At 45.2% G+C, this 21,999-nt stretch overlaps 1 protein-coding gene across 1 annotated transcript; it reads left to right on the top strand.

The window, feature by feature from the left end:
* Positions 1 to 13,701: 13,701 nt before the first annotated feature.
* LOC112217435 (solute carrier family 22 member 2-like) lies at positions 13,702 to 19,091 on the top strand. The gene is made up of 11 exons (XM_024377721.1): positions 13,702 to 14,151; positions 14,635 to 14,738; positions 14,828 to 14,982; positions 15,702 to 15,870; positions 15,999 to 16,113; positions 16,202 to 16,302; positions 17,573 to 17,787; positions 17,893 to 18,001; positions 18,100 to 18,212; positions 18,338 to 18,437; positions 18,543 to 19,091. The coding sequence occupies exons 1-11, from the start codon at positions 13,735 to 13,737 to the stop codon at positions 18,628 to 18,630; spliced, it is 1,686 nt and encodes a 561-aa protein (XP_024233489.1). The 5' UTR covers positions 13,702 to 13,734; the 3' UTR covers positions 18,631 to 19,091.
* Positions 19,092 to 21,999: the final 2,908 nt, after the last annotated feature.

Here is a 21,999-nt window from a genome sequence, read left to right as displayed (position 1 = left end):
CCGGCCAAATCCTCCCCTAACCCAGACGACGCTGGGACAATTGTGCCCCCATGGGTCTCCCGGTCGCGAGTCTGGACTTGAACCAGGATCTCTAGTGGCACAGCTAGCAACTGCGATGCAGTGCCTTAAACCACCTCACCACTTGGGAGGCTCTTATATATGTTTCTATTCTTTTTATAAGCGAATGCGCTGAAATATCATGCTTTCAAACAAAAAGGTTATTGTATTGATAATGTCTGAGGTGAAAATCTAATCATTGTGTGTGTATGTGTTCCTCAAATCAAATCAAATAGAATTGTATTGGTCACATACACATGGTTAGCAGATGTTAATGCGAGTGTAGCGAAATGCTTGTGCTTCTAGTTCCAACAGTGCAGTAACATCTAATATCTAAGTAATCTAACAATTCCACAACAACTACCTAATACACACAAATCTAAAGGGATGGAATAAGAATATGTACATATAAATATATGGATGAGCGATGGCCGAGCGACATAGGCAAGATGCAGTAGATGGTATAAGATAGAGTATATACATATGAGATTAATCATGTTTACATATCTTACATTACTCAAGTGGCATTGTTTAAAGTGACTTTTGAGTCTCTATGTCGGCAACAGCCTCTCTGAGTTAGTGATTGCTGTTTAACAGTCTGATGGCCTTGAAATAGAAGCTGTTTTTCAGTCTCTCTGTCCCACGTTTGATGCACCTGTACTGACCTCGCCATCTGGATGGTAGCGGGGTGAACAGGCCCCGCTGTGACATCGGGTGCTGTAGGTGTCCTGGAGGGCAGATAGTTTACCTCTGGTGATCCTTTGTGCAGACTGCACCACCCTCTGGAGAGCCTTGCGGTTGAGGGCGGTGCAGTTGCAGTACCAGGTGTTGATACAGCCCGACAGGATGCCCTCAATTGTGCATCTGTAAATGTTTGTCAAGGTTTTAGGTGACAAGCCAAAATTCTTCAGCCTCCTGAGGTTGAAGAGGTGCTGTTGCGCCTTCTTCACCACACTGTCTGTGTGGTCGGACCATTTCAGTTTATCTGTGATGTGTTCGCCGAGAAACTTAAAACTTTCCACCTTCTCCACTATTGTCCCTTCGATGTGGATAAGGGGGTGCTCTCTCTGCTGTTTCCTGAAGTCCACTATCATCTCCTTTGTTTTGTTGACGTTGAGTGAGAGGTTGTTTTCCTGACACCACACTCCGAGTGACCTCAACTCCTCCCTGTAGGCTGTCTGATCATTGTTGGTAATCAAGCCCACTACTGTTGTGTCTTCTGCAAACTTGATGATTGAGTTGGAGGCGTGCATGGCCACGCAGTCACGGGTGAACAGGGAGTACAGGAGGGGACTGAGCATGTAGCCTTGTGGGGCACCCGTGTTGAGGGTCAGCGAAGTGGAGATGTTGTTTCCTGCCTTCACCACCTGGGGGCGGCCCATCAGAAATTCCAGAACCCAATTGTACAGGGCGGGGTTGAGACCCAGGGACTCCAGCTTAATGATGAGCTTGGATGGTATTATGGTGTTGAATGCTGAGCTGCAGTCAATGAACAGCATAGGGCAGCGTGCAGTGTGATGGTGATTACATCGTCTGTGGACCTATTGGGGCGGTATGCAAACTGAAGTGGGTCTAGGGTGGCAGGTAAGTTGGAGGTGATATGATCCTTGACTACTCTCTCAAAGCACGCCATGATGACAGAAGTGAGTGCTACAGGGCAATAATCATTTAGTTCAGTTATCTTTGCCTTCTTGGGTACAGGAATAATGGTGGCCATCTTGAAGCATGTGGGGACAGCAGACTGGGATGGGGACAGCAGACTGGGATAGGGAGCGATTGAATATGTCTGTAAACACACCAGCCAGCTGATCTGTGCATGCTCTGAGGATGCGGCTAGGGATGCCGTCTGGACCAGCAGCCTTGCGAGGGTTAACACGTTTAAATGTCTTATTCACATCTGCCACGGAGAAGTAGAGGGGGGCACGCAGTCCTTGTTAGCGGGCCGTGTCGGTGGCACTGTATTATCCTCAAAGCGGGCAAAGAATTTGTTTCATTTGTCTGGAAGCAATACGTTGGTGTCCGTGACCTGGCTGGAATTATTTTTGTAGTCCGTAATTGCCTGTAGACCCTGCCACATACGTCTTTTGTCTGAGCTGTTGAACTGTGACTCCACTTTGTCAATATATTTACATTTCACTTGTTTGATTTCCTTGCTGAGGGAATAACCACACGGTTTATATTTGGCCATATTCCCAGTCATCTTTCCATGGTTAAATGTGGTTGTTCGCACTTTGAGTTTTGGTTTTTGGTTAGGGTAGGTTTTAATAGTCACAGTGGGTACAACATCTCCAATGCATTTCCTTATAAACTCACTCACCATATCAGCGTATAGATCAATGTTATTCTCTAAGGCTGCCCGGAACCTTTCCCAGTCTGCGTGATCGAAACAATCTTGAAGCGTGGATTGGTCAGACCAGCGTTGAATGGTTTTAGTCACGGGTACATCCTTTTTGAGTTTCTGCCTATAGGACGGTAGGAGCAAGATGGAGACGTGGTCGGAAGTAGGGCCTTGTATGCATCACGGAAGTTAGAGTAGCAGTGGTCCAGTGTATTGCCTGCGCGAGTGCTGCAATCAATATGCTGATAGAATTTAGGTAGCCTTGTTCTCAAATTTGCTTTGTAAAATCACCAGCTACAATAAATGCAGCCTCAGGATATATGGTTTCCAGTTTACATAGAGTCCAGTGAAGTTCCTTGAGGGTTGTCGCAGTATCTGCTTGAGGGGGTATATACACAGCTGTGACGAGAACTGACGAGAATTCTCTTGGGAGATAATATGGTCGCTATTTGATTGTAAGGAATTCTAGGTCAGGTGAACAGAAGGGCTTGAGTTCCTGTAGGTTGTTATGGTTACACCATGAGTGGTTAATCATGAAGCATACACTCCCACCCTTCTTCTTCCCAGAGTAATGTTTATTTCTGTCGGCACGATGCATGAAGGAACCTGGTGGCTGTACCGACTCCGACATATCCCGAGAGAGCCATGTTTCCATGAAACAGAGAATGTCTGATGTCTCTCAGAAAGGCAAATCAAATCAAATCAAATTTGTTTATAGAGCGCTTCGTACATCAGCTGATATCTCAAAGTGCTGTACAGAAACCCAGCCTAAAACCCCAAACAGCAAGCAATGCAGGTGTAGAAGCATGGTGGCTAGGAAAAACTCCCTAGAAAGGCCAAAACCTAGGAAGAAACCTAGAGAGGAACCAAGCTATGTGGGGTGGCCAGTCCTCTTCTGGCTGTGCCGGGTGGAGATTATAACAGAACATGGCCAAGATGTTCAAATGTTCATAAATGACCAGCATGGTCAAATAATAATAATCACAGGCAGAACAGTTGAAACTGGAGCAGCAGCACGGCCAGGTGGACTGGGGACAGCAAGGAGTCATCATGCCAGGTAGTCCTGAGGCATGGTCCTAGGGCTCAGGTCCTCCGAGAGAGAGAGAGAGAGAGAGAGAAAGAAAGTGAGAATTAGAGAGAGCATACTTAAATTCACACAGGACCCCGGATAGGACAGGAGAGGTACTCCAGATATAACAAACTGACCCTAGCCCCCCCGACACATAAACTACTGCAGCATAAATACTGGAGGCTGAGACAGGAGGGGTCAGGAGACACTGTGGCCCCATCCGATGATACCCCCGGACAGGGCCAAACAGGAAGGATATAACCCCACCCACTTTGCCAAAGCACAGCCCCCACACCACTATAGGGATATCTTTAACCACCAACTTACCATCCTGAGACAAGGCCGAGTATAGCCCACAAAGTTCTCTGCCACGGCACAACCCAAGGGGGGGCGCCAACCCAGACAGGAAGATCACACCAGTGACTCAACCCACTCAAGTGACGCACCCCTCCTAGGGACGGTATGAAAGAGCCCTAGTAAGCCAGTGACTCAGCCCCTGTAATAGGGTTAGAGGCAGAGAATCCCAGTGGAAAGAGGGGAACCGGCCAGGCAGAGACAGCAAGGGCGGTTCGTTGCTCCAGAGCCTTTCCGTTCACCTTCACACTCCTGGGCCAGACTTCACTCAATCATATGACCCACTGAAGAGATGAGTCTTCAGTAAAGACTGAAAGGTTGAGACCGAGTTTGCGTCTCTCACATGGGTAGGCAGACCATTCCATAAAAATGGAGCTCTATAGGAGAAAGCCCTGCCTCCAGCTGTTTGCTTAGAAATTTTAGGGACAATTAGGAGGCCTGCGTCTTGTGACCGTTGCGTACGTGGAGGTATGTACGGCAGGACCAAATCAGAGAGATAGGTAGGAGTAAGCCCATGTAATGCTTTGTCGGTTAGCAGTAAAACCTTGAAATCAGCCCTTGCCTTGACAGGAAGCCAGTGTAGGGAGGCTAGCACTAGAGTAATATGATTAAAAAATGTTGGTTCTAGTCAGGATTCTAGCAGCCGTATTTAGCACTAACTGAAGTTTATTTAGTGCTTTATCCGGGTAGTCGGAAAGTAGAGCATTGCAGTAGTCTAACCTAGAAGTGACAAAAGCATTAATTAATTTTTCTACATAATTTTTGGACAGAAAGTTTCTGACTTTTGCAATGTTACGTAGATGGAAAATAGCTGTCCTTGAAACAGTCTTGATATAAGAGAGATCAGGGTCCAGAGTAACGCCGAGGTCCTTCACAGTTTTATTTGAGACGACTGTACAACCATCAAGATTAATTGTCAGATTCAACAGAAGATCTCTTTGTTTCTTGGGACCTAGAACAAGCATCTCGAGTTTAAAAGTAGAAAGTTTGCAGCCATCCACTTCCTTATGTCTGAAACACATGCTTCTAGCAAGGGCAATTTTGGGGCTTCACCATGTTTCATTGAAATGTACAGCTGTGTGTCATCCGCATAGCAGTGAAAGTTAACATTATGTTTTCGAATGACATCCCCAAGAGGTCAAATATATAGTGAAAACAATAGTGGTCCTAAAACGGAACCTTGAGGAACACCGAAATGTACAGTTGATTTGTCAGAGGACAAACCATTCACAGAGACAAACTGATATCTTTCTGACAGATAAGATCTAAACCAGGCCAGAACTTGTCCGTGTAGACCAATTTGGGTTTCCAATCTTTCCAAAAGAATGTGGTGATCGATGGTATCAAAAGCAGCACTAAGGTCTAGGAGCACGAGGACAGATACAGAGCCTCGGGCCGATGCCATTAAAAGGTCATTTACCAACTTCATAAGTGCAGTCTCAGTGCTATGATGGGATCTAAAACCAGACTGAAGCATTTCGTATACATTGTTTGTCTTCAGGAAGGCAGTGAGTTGCTGCGCAACAGCCTTTTATAAAAAATGTAAATTCGTTTTTTATATTCAATAGTTTTTTATATTTTCTGGGTCAAGGTTTGGCTTTTTCTAGAGAGGCTTTATTACTGCCACTTTTAGTGAGTTTGGTACACATCCGGTGGATAGAGAGCCGTTTATTATGTTCAACATAGGAGGGCCAAGCACAGGAAGCAGCTCTTTCAATAGTTTAGTTGGAACAGGGTCCAGTATTCAGCTTGAAGGTTTAGAGGCCATGATTATTTTCATCATTGTGTCAAGAGATATAGTACTAAAACACTTGAGTGTCTCTCTTGATCCTAGGTCCTGGCAGAGTTGTGCAGACTCAGGACAACTGAGCTTTGAAGGAATATGCAGATTTAAAGATGAGTCCGTAATTTGCTTTCTAATAATCATGATCTTTTCCTCAAAGAAGTTCATGAATTTATTACTGCTGAAGTGAAAGCCATCCTCTCTTGGGGAATGCTGCTTTTTAGTTAGCTTTGCGACAGTATCAAAAAGGAATTTTGGATTGTTCTTATTTTCCTTAATTAAGTTGGAAAAATAGGATGATCGAGCAGCAGTAAGGGCTCTTCGATACTGCACGGTACTGTCTTTCCAAACTAGTCGAAAGACTTCCAGTTTGGTGTGGCGCCATTTCCGTTCCAATTTTCTGGAAGCTTGCTTCAGAGCTCGGGTATTTTCTGTATACCAGGGAGCCAGTTTCTTATGAGAAATGTTCTTAGTTTTTAGGGGTGCAACTGCATCTAGGGTATTGCACAAGGTTAAATTGAGTTCCTCGGTTTGGTGGTTAACTGATTTTTGTCCTCCGCGTCCTTGGGTAGACAGAGGGAGTCTGGAAGGACATCAAGGAATCTTTGTGTTGTCTGTGAATTTATAGAACGACTTTTGATGTTCCTTGGTTGGGGTCTGAGCAGATTATTTGTTGCAATTGCAAACGTAATAAAATGGTGGTCCGATAGTCCAGGATTATGAGGAAAAACATTAAGATCCACAACATTTATTCAATGGGACAAAACTAGATCCAGAGTATGACTGTGACAGTGAGTAGGTCCAGAGACATGTTGGACAAAACCCACTGAGTCGATGATGGCTCCGAAAGCCTTTTGGAGTGGGTCTGTGGACTTTTCCATGTGAATATTAAAGTCACCAAAGATTAGCATATTATCTGCTATGACTACAAGGTCCGATAGGAATTCAGGGAACTCAATGAGGAACGCTGTATATGGCCCAGGAGGCCTGTAAACAGTAGCTATAAAAAGTGATTGAGTAGGCTGCATAGATTTCATGACTAGAAGCTCAAAAGACGAAAACGGCATTTATTTTTTTGTAAATTGAAATTCACTATCGTAAATGTTAGCAACACCTCCGCCTTTGCGGGATGCAGAGGGGATATGGTCACTAGTGTAGCCAGGAGGTGAGGCCTCATTTAACACAGTAAATTCATCAGGCTTAAGCCATGTTTCAGTCAGGCCAATCACATCAAGATTATGATCAGTGATTAGTTAATTGACTATAATTGCCTTTGAAGTAAGGGATCTAACATTAAGTAGCCCTATTTTGAGATGTGAGGTATCATGATCTCTTTCAATAATGACAGGATTGGAGGAGGTCTTTATCCTAGTGAGATTGCTAAGGCGAACACCGCCATGTTTAGTTTTGCCCAACCTAGGTCGAGGCACAGACACGGTCTCAATGGGGATAGCTGAGCTGATTACACTGACTGTGCTAGTGGCAGACTCCACTATGCTGGCAGGCTGGCTAACAGCCTACTGCCTGGCCTGCACCCTTGCCCTAATTCTGTCCACCTTGTTGTCTAGAGACTGGACATTGGAGAGTAGTATACTTGGAAGCGGTGGGCAGCGTGCACGCCTTTGAAGCCTGACCAGGAGGCCACTCCGTCTACCTCTTCTGCGGTGACACTGTTTTGGGTTGCCTACTGGGATCCGATCCATTGTCCTGGGTTTTTGGACCGAACAAATGATCCATTTCGGGAAAATCGTATTCCTGGTTCTAATGTTGTTAAGTTGACGTCGCTCTTATATCCAATGGTTCTTCTCGGCTGTATGTAATAACACTTATGATTTTCTGGGCTTACAATGTAAGAAATAATGCATTAAAAAATACTGTATAGTTTCCTAAGGACTCGAAGTGAGGCGACCATCTCTGCCGGTGCCATCTTGCCCCTCTTGCTGTAGTATCTGGGATCTACATCTGTTTATATTAGTTACTGTGCTGTTACTAAGCAGTAATGCATTACGGCAGTGTTACGTTACTACACCTAATAGGAAATGCACATGCGCACTGGAATGCCGGGAACTGTAGAGCTCGAGGGGTTTTTGACTAAAGGAAAACTAACTGTACTCCCGTCTCCTGCCTGGTCATTTCTCCACAACACAAATATTACAGTGGCGACGAGGTGATTAAACTACATAAACGGACATTGCTTGAAGGGAAGAATGTTGCGTGAGTAATGAAACTCAAAATAATTATGTAATTCGTCAGTTATATTTATTTTCTTTCGCCAGTAGAGAAGGCTAAGCACTGCTAGCACTGCTAGTACAGTATTCAGGAGCTGCCAAGTAGCAAGACTATTGGAGTCCAGAATAGCGACACTGCCCTCTGGTGGTTAAATAAAATAAACTGTCATTGAACCCATTGAAATTAGGTGAACTCAGTGGAGAAATATTGTCAAGGGGAAAAAAAGGAAGAAGGGACGTAACACAGTGTGTACATTAATACAAATGAGTGCAGTGAATGAAGTAATTGCAGAAACTTCTGAAGTGAAGAAGTAGATGAATATTCAGAAAATTAAGGAATATAAGGAAACTGAATAATTAACTGTGAAAATGGCAACCATTGGTCGAGTACCAGAGTTTGAGGCTACAAAAGAGGATTTTGATTCCTGTTTTGAGCGTTGGCTGGCTGCAAATGAAATCAAAGATGGAAAGAAAGCAGACGTATTTCTCAGTGTTTTGGGTCCAACTGAGTATGGATTGCTGAAAGGTCTCATTGAACCAATGAAAGCAGTGGAGTTGAACTATGCAGAACTGACTGAAACTCTTTCAAGGTATTTCAAGCCTAAGCCAATTCTCATTGCAGAACGTTTCAGATTTTACCTACGTCACCAGAGTCAAGGGGAAACCGTGGCTGACTACATCCTTGCTTTGAAAAGGCTGGCAAGTACATGTGAGTTTGCACGATTTCTTGATGATGCTCTCCGAGACAAGTTTGTATGTGGTCTCACAGGTGAAGCATATCACAGAAGGCTCCTGTCAGAGAAGGACCTGACCTTTAAGAAAGCCTGTGATATAGCACTTGGACTCCAGCTTGCCCACAGGGATACTATTGAGCTATCGGGACATGCAGAACGTCAGAAAGGTGTTCACAAGGTCAGTGATGCACGTGGTGAAAAAAGCTCACAAAAGTCACACATTTTTCAGTCCCGTCCTCAAGGTTACACAAGAACAAAGCAGCCCACATCTCAAAGGTCTAAGCCAAGTTGCTACAGATGTGGGGGAGATAATCATCAGCACAGTGAATGTCGATTCCAAAAGGAAAAGTGCCACAATTGTGGAAAGGTTGGACATTTACAGAGAGTGTGTAAAGCCTCGAAACGCACAGCAAGAGCGCAGAAAGTGTCAGACGCAGCACAAGACGAGGAAGGTACAACTGAAACAGTACCGGAACTATTCACAGTGTACACAGCTCAACAACTAAAAGATGGAATCTATCTCAACATGGAGTTAGCGGGAAAACCAGTAAAAATGCAGCTGGACACCGGAGCGTCTGTATCTCTGGTTCCAGAGAGACTCTACAAAGAAGAACTGAAAGAGTGTCCTCTTCAGCCCGCGTCCATCCGCCTTTCTTCAAACACTGGTGACACTATTCCTGTGTTAGGGCAGATCCAGGTACCAGTCCGGTATGAGGGAAAGGAGTGGACGCTGCCGCTTGTCATTGTTAAAGGAGAAAAATCAGCCTTGCTAGGCAGAAACTGGCTACAAAAGATCAAGTTGAACTGGGGAGAAATCTTCAGTCTGAGAAATGACAAACCAGTGAGTCAGGCTACACTCACTAACATGCTGGAGAAGCACAAAGAACTTTTCAAAGATGGCTACGGTGAAAAGATTCAAGACTTCACAGCAAAAGTCAGAGTGCAAGAAGGAACCAAGCCTATCTTTCACAAACCACGTCCAGTTCCCTATGCTCTTAAGGAAGCAGTAGAGAAGGAACTGGACCGCCTACAGAAGAATAACATAATCACAAATGTAGCGAGGAGCGACTGGGCCGCTCCGATTGTTGTAGTCCCAAAGAAAGACAAGACCGTCAGAATGTGCGGTGACTAGAAGGTCACAGTAAATTGCTGCATACTACCAGAGGAATATCCACTACCAAACGCTGAAGATCTGTTTGCCACTCTAGCTGGTGGGAAGGTTTTCGGTAAGCTGGACCTGGCATTCGCTTATCAGCAACTGAAGCTGGATCCGGAGTCAGAACAGTATCTGACCATCAATACACACAAGGGGCTATTCAGATTCAATCGCTTGGCCTATGGAATCTCGACAGCTCCAGCGATATTCCAACAAACAATGGATCAGATCTTGGACGGTATAGACCATGTTGTGTGCTTCATGGACGACATCCTCGTGTCAGCACCAACCATTGGAGAGCACCTTGTAGTGCTGGACAAAGTGATGTCAAGACTGGAGAAATACGGAATGAGAATGAAACGCAGCAAGTGTGAGTTCCTCCAGGACTCAGTGGAGTATCTCGGATACAAGATTGATGCACAAGGCCTGCACCCAACCAACAGCAAGGTGGAAGCAATCGTAAACGCTCCAGCACCCACAAATATCTCAGAGCTGAGGTCATTTTTGGGGCTCCTGAACTATTACGGAAAGTTTGTGGCAAACTTGTCCACATTGTTGCATCCGCTTCACCAACTGCTGCAGGCCGATACAAAGTGGAATTGGTCCCCACAATGCGAAGAAGCATTCAAGACTTGCAAACAGCGTCTGCTAAAGAGCAAGTGGCTTGCCCATTATAACACAGAGATGAAGCTGAGACTCGCGTGTGATGAATCTCCATACGGAGTAGGAGCCGTCATCTCACATGTTCTACCGTCAGGTGAAGAACACCCTATTGCATTTGTATCACGGACTCTGTCACCAAGTGAGAAAAATTATGCTCAAATTGAGAAGAAAGCCCTGAGCATAATATTCGGAGTGAAGAAGTTTCACAAATACCTCTACGGAAGGAAGTTCCAACTGCTGACAGATCACAAGCCTCTGTTGGCCATCCTTGGACCAATATCAGCTATACCAACCCTTGCTGCACTTCGAATGCAACGTTGGGCTCTGATATTGTTAGCCTACGACTACGAGATTGAGTACAGACGATCCAGTGATCACGCAAATGCCGATGCACTATCAAGACTACCATGCAATAGTGACTCCGACAGTGAAGATGATAGAGCAGTCTTCCAGATCTCTCTCATTGATGAACTGCCCATATCTGCTTCTGACATAGCAGAGGAAACAAAGAAAGACCCAGTGCTTTCCAAAGTCTTGGACTTAACATTAGGCGGTTGGCCAACCTTCGTAAATGACGATAACCTTCGTCCATTCATCGACAAGAAAGACCAGTTGTCCACTGATCAAGGGTGTGCTCTGTGGGGATCAAGGGTGGTGGTACCTCACAAATTCCAGAGGAGACTGCTATCTGACCTGCATGAGGGACATCCAGGGATCACTCGAATGAAAGCACTCGCTCGCAGTTATCTGTGGTGGCCTGGACTGGATCAGGACATTCAACAGCATGTAGGCCACTGCTCACCTTGTGAAGCTGTTCGCAACAAGCCTGCTGCTGCACCTCTTCATCCATGGTCCTGGGCTGCTACACCTTGGGAACGCATCCATGTGGATTACGGTGAAATTGACAAGCAACATTTCCTTGTTGTCGTCGATGTCCATTCCAAGTGGATGGAAGTGTTCCCTACTCAACTGACCACAGCTGAGAAGACCATCAATCTTCTCAGACACCTGTTTGCATCCTTTGGACTAGTCAAGGAGCTCGTATCGGACAATGCCCCCCCCCGTTCACGTCAACGATTTTGAAATGTTTCTCAAGAGTAATGTTTCTCTCGGAGTAAGGCACATCCTGTCACCACCTTACCATCCGGCATCAAACGGAGCAGCGGAAAGAGCCGTGCAAACCTTTAAGAAGGCCTGGACTAGACTCGAGGTTCAGTCTGTGCCCATCCACCAAAGGCTTCCCCGGTTCCTGTTTACTTACCGTAACACCCCACACACAGTAACGGAATGTACACCAGCTGAACCGTTTCTGAAACGCCAACCACGTACCCACCTGACATTGTTGAAACCAGACTTGTCAAGCACTGTGGCAAAGCACCAGCCACAGCAGAAGAAAGCTCATGACAGACACTCAAAGACTGTCAGAGAATTCAAAGAGGAAGAGAGGGTGATGGTACGTGATTTCAGACACCCCAAGCGCCTGTGGAACTCAGGTGTGATCTTGCAACGCAGAGGACCTTTGACTTACCAAGTCCAAATTGGTCATCGTCAGGTCAATGTGCATGTGGATCATCTGCTACGGTCCAACGCCCCGGCAGAGACATGCCGAGAGAACAAGAACAATAACGACCCCCAGGACTATTCTCCTGACTGTGGACGTACAGGAGAGACAGAGCCTGACCTTCCACCCGAACCTGGCCCACCACAGGAAGCCCAGGAGGAGCGGAGATATCCTATTCGACAGCGAAGGGCACCTCAAAAGCTTGACCTGTGAGTTGAGCTGGTTAAGGAGGTAACGGACAGTAAAACAAACACTTTAATATGTCCTAGATAAAAGGAAAGAAAAAGGCCATTACCTGGGTTAGTTATTAGGACACAAACTCCATCTTTGGGGCAGAATAATCCCCTGGATTTGTGCTGGGCTCTGAAAAGTCTGCTTCAACCCAGTAGTTGAAAAATGTTTAAGAATGCATTGTTCAGATATTGCATTAGTAGTTACCTAACATATTTACCTTGTTCTCTGGGAGTTAAACACTATGGGGGAGGAGTGTAGTATCTGGGATCTACATCTGTTTATATTAGTTACTGTGCTGTTACTAAGCAGTAATGCATTACGGCAGTGTTACGTTACTACACCTAATAGGAAATGCACATGCGCACTGGAATGCCGAGAACTGTAGAGCTCGAGGGGTTTTTGACTAAAGGAAAACTAACTGTACTCCCGTCTCCTGCCTGGTCATTTCTCCACAACACAAATATTACACTTGCCATCTCAGATGCAAAGAACAGGCTCTGAGGAGTATGTACTGTAGCTGAAGAGGAAACAGATAAGTCTCTTGCTCACTATCATCGACATGACGACCAACAGAGAACCTGAGACTGTCTGATTCCGTCCTGGACCTCTTAGAGGTTGTGTGATAAAAGTATGAGAGGGTGGTGAAGAGCAGTATTTATTATTTCATGTTATTTTATGTTAACATTACCTGTATGTTTAATTTGTTGTCTCTAATACAATAAGGATTGTTTGTATTGGTGTTTGCAAAGTTTAATGTTTGATGTTCACTGTATTTATATTGAATATCCTGTATGTTGACTATGTTGACTGTGTGTCTGTATTCTGTTTGTACATTGTCTGTTGCTGGCAGCACTTATTCACTAAGTCAAATTCTGGGAATGTGTATGTTTAATTGGGGAATAAAGTGATTCTGAAGTGATTCTGAAGATATTTTGAATTCTTTCTCCTCTACCATGTGTGCATCGGTTACAGTAAGATCTCCCTCTCAGATGATGTGCTTTGTGTCATGCTTATTTTTATATTATGTGTTTGAAGTAATTTACTGAAATAGTTTGTTGTTGCCCTAGCTTTGTTATTATAAGTGTTTGACAGTTACTTACCTGCCATTGTTGAGAAGTGGATGGATTGTGTTGTTTCTGTGAATTGACAATATGCCATGCGAGCAGAAAATATGTGAGAGAACATGTCTATGGTTATACAACCCTACTCCCGCAAGCACACAAACTTGTAATAAATGTGACATTAAACTACAATTATAATTATGTGAGTATCATGCAGGAGTATACAATTATGTAATTATCTTCCAGGAGTATAGCAAAAAAAAAATCCACATGGTCTAATTTGCATAATACGCATAATACACAGTGGAATTGCACTCTGTACAGCCAGCGCTATTAAAAAGTAACATGCTGCCTCTGTTGGCGAGTCAACACTGTAGGTCAAGGGTCAACCTTACTATTGGACTTTTGATCTGCTCTTTGCTTTTAAAACCCCTGCACAAATCCCACTGCAGTCTCACATATAGTATCTCTGCTTCTGACACCCAACTCTGCAACCATGACCACTTTCGATGAAATCCTAGAGGAGGCAGGGAATTTTGGTCGTTGCCAAAAGCACATTTTCGCTCTGCTATGTATGGTGTCGTTGCCTTTTTCTGGGGTCTATGTGGGCATTGTGTTCCAGGGGTTCACCCCAGAGCATTGGTGCCGGGACTCAGTGGTGAGTCAGATCCGGCAGAGCTGTGGCTGGAACCTGATGGATGCCAGAAAGATCACCGTCCCTCTGGTCAACACCTCAGGAGTGCTGGTCCACAGTCAGTGTGAGCAGTATGACCTGGACTGGAACAATACAGGTCTGACCTGTGACAACCCAGAGTCTGACCTCACCGATGCCCATCGCAGCAAAGCTCCCATGACCTCCTGCAAGGAAGGCTGGGAGTATGACTACGAAGGCAGGCAGTCCTTTGTGACCGAGGTGAGAACGTTCTCTTTTTTTATTAGACAATAACTTGTATTGTTATGTAACACTAAACAAGTTCACGTTTTAAGACATTAAAGGGATACTTTGAGATTTTGTCAAAGAGCCCCTTTATTTACTTCCCCAGAGTCAGATTAACTTGTGCATATCATTTTTTAATGTCTCTGCGTGCAGTTTGAAGGAAGTTGCTAACAAGCACTAGCACAATTGCTAACTAGCTTTAGCGCAATACCTGGAAGTCTATGGGTATCTACTAGCGGGTATCTGCTAGCACGCTAGCAGATACCCATATACTTTCAGTCATTGGGCTAATTTGCTCGCAAAACTACCTCTAACTTCATTCTTACTGGATACAGAGACATAAAAATAGTATTCACAAGTTTATCTGACTCTGGGGAAGTAGATCAAGGTCCTCATTGCCAAAATCCCAAAGTATCCCTATAATATGGCAGTGAATTATGAGGTATTTCTTAATTTCAGTTTGACTTGGTTTGTAATGATGCCTGGGTGGTGGACATGTACCAGGCTACACTGAATGTGGGCTTCCTTGTTGGAAGCATAACTTTTGGATACCTGGCTGACAGGTAAGTTTACTCAGCAAACACAGATGAAAGATTCTCTTTTCAATATTAAATGCTGTTTTTACATTCTCTTTCTTTCTTCTTGTTTGAAGGTTCGGCAGAAAAATGAGCTTCTTGATGTCCAACCTCTTGAATGGGGTTGCTGGAATACTTGTAGCAGTGGCTCCAAACTATATATCCATGCTTGTATTTCGCACAATCTTTGGCTTTGCTGTTAAAGGAGGCTGGATGTCTGTATATGTGCTTAGTATGAAAAAACATCCCTTGTCCCACAAAAGTTGATATATTAACTACATGATCATTTGCAGCAAATTAGTCTATGGTTTAGCAAATAGGAAGTTAGTTTATTTCCTATGCAACTTTCAACTGAGGAGGATGGTCAAATTATGTTTCAGTAATAACTCTTGCTTTACTTAAGGTTACATGCTTTATTGTACAGTATGTCTTACCTGCAGTGTTAGGGAAGCTAGTCTGAAAATATAATTGACCAAGCTACTGATTGCTTCACACTGGAAGAAGTTAAGCCGCAATAGCTACCTTTAAGAAACATATAGTTGACTTAACTAAAGTTACTTTGAAAAAGTAGTTCACTACATCCAAACTACTTTGTGATATATTATATGTAAATTTGAAATGTCATAGACTACAAATTGCAAGAACAGATCACTCTGGAGTCAGATTTTTACAGAAGGTGTAATTTAGTCTATTTAACACAACAACTGTTTCAAGTGGGAATTAGGCAGGTCTAATGCCTAAAAATGTCATTTTTGCCTACCAATATTTTATTTTTGCACAAAATGTAGTGTAGTTCCAGCAGTTACTTTTGCCATGTAGTGGTGTAGCTAACTACTGAAAACACTACCTAGATTTCAAACTACCACCAAGCTACTGCAAAATGTAGTTAAATTAGTTAGTTGAACTACATGTAGTTCACTACTCCCTAACACTGCTGACCTGTCTCCTCAGTCACCGAGCTAGTGGGAGTTGAGTACAGGAGGATGGTGGGCGTGCTTTTACAGATGTTCTTCAGTGTAGGCATTCTCATTTTGACCCTCATTGCCTACCTCATCACTGACTGGCGCTGGCTGCAGGTGATCTTCGCTGTTCCTTACTTCATATTTCTAACCTACTTCTGGTAAGACCCGTGATCACCTCAGATATTGTACAGGCCTGTTGTAGGATCACTGTGTCCAATGCCCTTCTACACTGCATGTCTGCAGGGTTCTAAAAACCTGATGTTGCGTCTCACATTTTGGCTTCCAGGTTGATCCCAGAGTCTCCAAGATGGCTTCTTTCTCAGAACAACTCAACCAAAGCTAAGGAGATCATTGAGGCAATAGCGAAGGAAAACAAGAAAACCCTCTACAAGAACATTGAGGTAAGAAATGTTTCAGGACATACATCATTAAAAAGGCACTACTAAACTAGATTTGATGATAGCTTCCATAGCCTAACCTGTCTTACAGACGCTGAGAGACGACAATGCACAGACCTCAACTGCCTCGTTCCTGGATCTGATCAGAACTCCAAACATGAGAAAACACACCTTCATCCTCATGTTCAACTGGTAAAACCCATGCTGCAAACAATAGCTAGACATCTATTGACCCATGTTTTAAGCTAAAATTACAACAGCACAAAAGCTATATGTAACGTGGGAGATTATACCATAATTAATCTTTCCTGTAGCTGATACTACTCCACCTTTTTTATACGTGAGGTCCTCGGGACTAAACTAAACATACAGGTTCTTTAACAGCAGGGGTGGAGCATTTGAATAAACAGGCCAGGTAGAATGCAACATTAGATGTTATTCACAATAGGACCAACAGAAAGCTTAGACTGGGACATCTTCAGTGCCTAGCATTCTCTGTGCAGAATCTGCTGACCAACAAAGCATTTAGTCACTGTATATCATCATCTCAATAATCATCATCACCAGTATTCAATAATCAAGGTTTCGCTTCAGAATGTTCTGTTTAACTCTGGGCAACATACAATAGATCATACATACCAACAAGCCTGGAGAACATGCCAAGGGGGAAGGAGAGTGGCACCAATGGAAACAGGCACTCTTGCCATAGAACCTTTACTCCCGATTAAACCTGTCTTCCAACGGAATGCCAGACTTTACCATTTTTTGTGGATCCCCTGAAACATCTTCTTCGGTGGAGTTTAATGGCTGTTGGCATCCAATATGTTGCATTACCGCCCCCAATTCAACTATAGTATGAATCCATTACATTTTGTGATACAAAATGAGATAATGGGGAAATAAAATAAAGATACAAATATATTTTGAATTACCCTACCAACTAACCCTATACTCATTCAAACCAATCACCTTATTCCACTACTTTAACCCTCTCTGATCTTACTCCAGGCCAATGGCCAGATAGGACAGGACACTACCACTCAACACACCCTGTAACACTTCTGAAGTCAAATCTTGTAGCCCCAAGTACTTCTCTGCAGCTGCGATCACATCTATTTTCTGTGACTTACGTTTCATCTCTGCTGTTTAGTTGATAAACATTGCTATGACCGCTAACAAGCCAACCTTACTGAAACATATATCAATCATTGGCCTACCCTCTGCTCTGGCACATATTTACTATTCACAGAGATTCTCAGAATATCCCCTGAAACAAGGGAAAAGCTCAGCTTTCATACAAAAAGCCACACCCTTAATTAGAAGGAGGTGCACCTGTGATTGGCAGAGACAAGAGGGTGTGTTCAAGAACCACAAATAACTTCAACCCGTTACATATACATTTATGACAGGGTCCCTTTCTCTTTTCCTGGCCTAATTGGATGTTGTACCATCATCTTCACAGGTTCACTAGTGCTATTGTCTACCAGGGTCTTATCATGCGTGTGGGAATCGCAGGAGGAAACGTCTACATTGACTTCCTGATCTCTGGACTGGTAGAGTTCCCTGCTGCCTTCCTAATCCTCTTCACCATCGATCGTATTGGACGTCGTCTTCCCTTTGCCACGGCCAACATTGTAGCTGGAGTATCCTGCTTCATCACTGCTATGATCCCAGATAGTAAGTGTGCAATATCTGAAAGAAAACTTGTTAGAAAATGGTAGTATCCCATCTTATTTAATGTGCATAGTACATACAGTACAGTAATGTCTCTCTCTCCTGCAGGTCACTTCTGGGTCAAAACAGTTGTGGCCTGCATTGGCCGGTTGGGCATCACCATGGCATTTGAGATGGTGGTGTTTGTGAACACTGAATTATACCCCACCTTTGTCAGGTAAAGTTTACCAGGGGGGAACATCTCAAAATTGAGAACTAATGACAAAGCAGGGGGAAAAATTATGGAAAAAATACTACAACTGTTTCTTCCCTCAGGAACCTAGGTGTGTCAGTCTGCTCTACTCTGTGTGACATCGGAGGCATCGTGGCCCCGTTCCTGCTCTACAGACTGGCTACAATCTGGCTGGAGCTGCCACTCATCATATTTGGTACATGATGATTAAACACGAATTAACCTGTTATAAGATGCTTATACACTGGAGACCATTTCTGTCTGAGGAGTCCATTTCTGTCTGACACTCAATGTGGTAATATGTTTTGTCGTACCCCACAGGGGCGATAGCGTGCATAGCTGGAGGTTTAGTCTTGCTGTTGCCTGAGACCAGAGGTGTAAGACTTCCTGAGACCATCGATGACATTGAGTTCTCAAACAGGTATGATTTTATTTATCACTTCAAACTAAACTAAATTGCACTGTATTGTGTTAGAGGATTTGTTTGGGGAATATGGATTTATTGTACATATTCCGTTGACAACAGACACAAAGAAAACCATCCGAAGAGTCAACAGCTGACAAATCTCTTGCCCACTGACATGACGACCAACAAAGAAGCTACAATCGTCTGATCGATCTTGCTCCGCCTCTTCACAAGATTGACAGCATACTGAACTCACAAATTTATGTAGCTTAGCCTATATGTTTTTTTGCATTTGTTGTTTCCCAACACTAGCTGATGTGAATCTTTTCATGTTTTTGAGGTGCTGCTATTTACATGTATTACTGTACAGGACATCATTTTAGATCATAATAATTATCATAATAATAATTTAGCTGCTAAAATACACAATGGGGATTTCTTTTATTGAAAACAAATATTTCAGTTGGAAATCCCCAAATGATATCCCTTATCATTCCTCCACTAGTTTTATGGTAGAAATTGCCAGAAATGTCATCTTCTCTAGTGTGCTTTGAGAAGTTTCTTATTCTAAACTGTCTGTAGTTATCCCAAATGTTAATATACCTGTCACGTTCTGACCTTTATTTCCCTTGTTTTGTATTTATTTAGTATGGTCAGGGCGTGAGTTGGGTGGGCAGTCTATGTTTGTTTTTCTATAATTTGGGTATTTCTATGTTTCGGCCTAGTATGGTTCTCAATCAGAGGCAGGTGTCATTAGTTGTCTCTGATTGAGAATCATACTTAGGTAGCCTGGGTTTCACTGTGTGTTTGTGGGTGATTGTTCATGTCTTTGTGTTTTGCACCAGATGGGACTGTTTTAGGTTTTCTCACATTTGTTGTTTTTGTTAGTTATCTCATGTGTAGTTTCTTTATAAATTAAAGAATATGAATAACCACCACGCTGCGCTTTGGTCTGCCTCTCCTTCAGATGAAGAAAACCATTACAGAATCACCCACCACCAACGGACCAAGCGGCGTGTCAACAGGCAGGAGCAGCCAAAAGAGGAGAGGCAACAAAGGCAGCAACAGCGGCGCAATGAGGATTGGACATGGGACGATATATTGGATGGCAAGGGTTGCTACACATGGGAGGAGATCCTGGCGGGAAGGGATCGCCTTCCATGGGAACAGGTGGAGGCACTTAGGAGAGCAGAGGCAGCCGGAGAGAGGAGCTGGCGATACGAGGGAACACGGTTGGCAAGAAAGCCCGGGAGTCAGCCCCAAAAATGTCTTTGGGGGGGGGGGGCTTACAGGGAGTATGGCTATGCCAGGTAGGAGACCTGCGCAAACTCCCTGTGCTTACCGGGGGCTGGAGAGACCGGGCAGGCACCGTGTTATGCTGTGGAGCGCACGGTGTCTCCAGTGCGGGTGCACAGCCCGGTTCGGTATATTCCAGCTCCTCGTATCGGCCGGGCTAGAGTGGGCATCATGCCAGGTAAGGTTGGGCAGGCTCGGTGCTCAAGAGCTCCAGTGCGCCTGCACGGTCCGGTCTATCCAGTACCACCTCCACACCCCAGCCCTCCGGTAGCAGCTCCCCGCACCAGGCTTCCTGTGCGTGTCCTCGGTCCAGTACCACCAGTACCAGCACCACGCATCAGGCCTACAGTGCGCCTCGCTTCTCCAGCGCTGTCGGAGCCTTTCTCCTCTCCTGCGCTGCCGGAGTCTCCCGCCTATCTAGCGCTGTTAGAGCTTTCCTCATCTCCAGCGCTGCCGGAGTCTCCCGCCTGTTCAGCGCAGCCAGAGCTGCCAGTCTGCATGAAGCAGCCAGAGCTGTCAGTCTGCATGGAGCAGCCAGAGCTGTCAGTCTGCATGGAGCAGCCAGAGCTGTCAGTCTGCATGGAGCAGCCAGAGCTGTCAGTCTACATGAAGCAGCCCGAGCTGCCAGTCTGCATGAAGCAGCCAGTCTACATGGAGCAGCCAGAGCTGTCAGTCTACATGGAGCAGCCAGAGCTGTCAGTCTGCATGAAGCAGCCAGAGCTGTCAGTCTGCATGGAGCAGCCAGTCTGCATGGAGCTGCCAGTCTGCAAGGAGCTGTCAGTCTGCAAGGAGCTGTCAGTCTGCAAGGAGCTGTCAGTCTGTAAGGAGCTGCCAGTCTGCAAGGAGCTGCCAGTCAGCACGGAGCCGCCAGAGCGGTCAGTCTGTAAGAAGCCGCCAGAGCTGTCAGCCTATATGGAGCAGCTAGTGCCGCCAGTCTGCCCAGCGCCGCCAGTGCCCCCAGTCTGCCCAGCGTCGCCAGTCTGCCCAGCGCCGCCAGTCTGCCCAGCGTCGCCAGTCTGCCCAGCGTCGCCAGTCTGCCCAGCGTCGCCAGTCTGCCCAGCGCCGCCAGGCTACCCAGCGTCGCCAGTCTGCCCAGCGCCGCCAGGCTGCCCAGCGCCGCCAGGCTGCCCAGCGCCGCCAGATCTGCCAGTCAGCCAGACTCTTCCAGATCCGCCAGTCAGCCAGACCCTTCCAGATCTGCTAGTCAACCAGACTCTTCCAGATCTGCCAGTCAACCAGACTCTTCCAGATCTGCCAGTCAACCAGATCTGCCAGTCAACCAGACTCTTCCAGATCTGCCAGTCAGCCAGGATCTGCCAGTCAGCCAGGATCTGCTGAAACCACCAGCCAGCCAGGAGCTGGTAGATCTATCTACCTGCCTGAGCTTCCTCTCACTCCTGAGCTTCCTCTCACTCCTGAGCTTCCTCTCACTCCTGAGCTTCCTCTCACTCCCGAGCTTCCTCTCACTCCCGAGCTTCCCCTCAGTCCCGAGCTTCCCCTCAGTCCCGAGCTGTCCTTCAGTCCCGATCTGCTCCTCAGTCCAGTGGGGTTCTGGGTGAGGACTACTAGGCCATGGTCGGCGGCGAGGGTGGACTATCCAGGGATGAAGGGAGAGGGGACTAAGACATTAAATGAGTGGGGTCCACGTCCCGCGCCGGAGCCGCCACCATGGACAGACGCCCACCCGGACCCTCCCTATTGTTTTGAGGTGCGTTCGGGAGTCCGCACCTTAGGGGGGGGGTTCTGTCACGCCCTGGTCAAAGTATTTTGTGTTTATCTTTATGTATTTGGTCAGGCCAGGGTGTGGCATGGGGTTTTTGTAATTGTGGTGTGTTTGTCTTGGGGTTTTGGTGGTGGTATTGGGATTGTAGCTTAGTGGGTTGTCTAGCAAAGTCTATGGCTGTCTGGAGTGGTTCTCAATCAGAGGCAGGTGCTTATCGTTGTCTCTGATTGGGAACCATATTTAGGCAGCCATATTCTTTGAGTTTGTCGTGGGTGATTGTCCTTAGTGTCCTATGTGTACTCTCTGTTAGTTTGCACCAGATAGGCTGTTTCGGTTTCGTTTATTGTTTTTGTAAGTTCGTGTTTCTTTGTTGTATTAAACATGGATCGCAATCGACACGCTGCAGTTTGGTCCGACTCTCCTTCATCACCACTAGAAAACCGTTACAATACCCCAGTCATGTTAAATATTATATACATTTATTTTTGACTGACCTGACCGAAATTAATAAAAAGGTTTCCCAGCAAAGAACCTAATGACACAAGCTCTTACAAAATG

Source organism: Oncorhynchus tshawytscha, linkage group LG05 (genome assembly GCF_018296145.1).
Source record: "Oncorhynchus tshawytscha isolate Ot180627B linkage group LG05, Otsh_v2.0, whole genome shotgun sequence".
NCBI lineage: Eukaryota > Metazoa > Chordata > Actinopteri > Salmoniformes > Salmonidae > Oncorhynchus > Oncorhynchus tshawytscha.
The sequence above is the reverse complement of the archived record's forward strand: the minus strand, read 5'-3'. Positions and strand labels throughout refer to the sequence as shown.

Excerpts from the sequence above, each read along its gene's own strand:
- LOC112217435 (XM_024377721.1), top strand. The coding sequence starts at position 13,735 with ATGACCACTTTCGATGAAATCCTAGAGGAGGCAGGGAATTTTGGTCGT. Across the intron at positions 14,739-14,827 it reads TTTGGATACCTGGCTGACAG|GTTCGGCAGAAAAATGAGCT; the intron begins GTAAGTTTACTC and ends TCTTGTTTGAAG. Across the intron at positions 16,303-17,572 it reads TTCATCCTCATGTTCAACTG|GTTCACTAGTGCTATTGTCT; the intron begins GTAAAACCCATG and ends TCATCTTCACAG.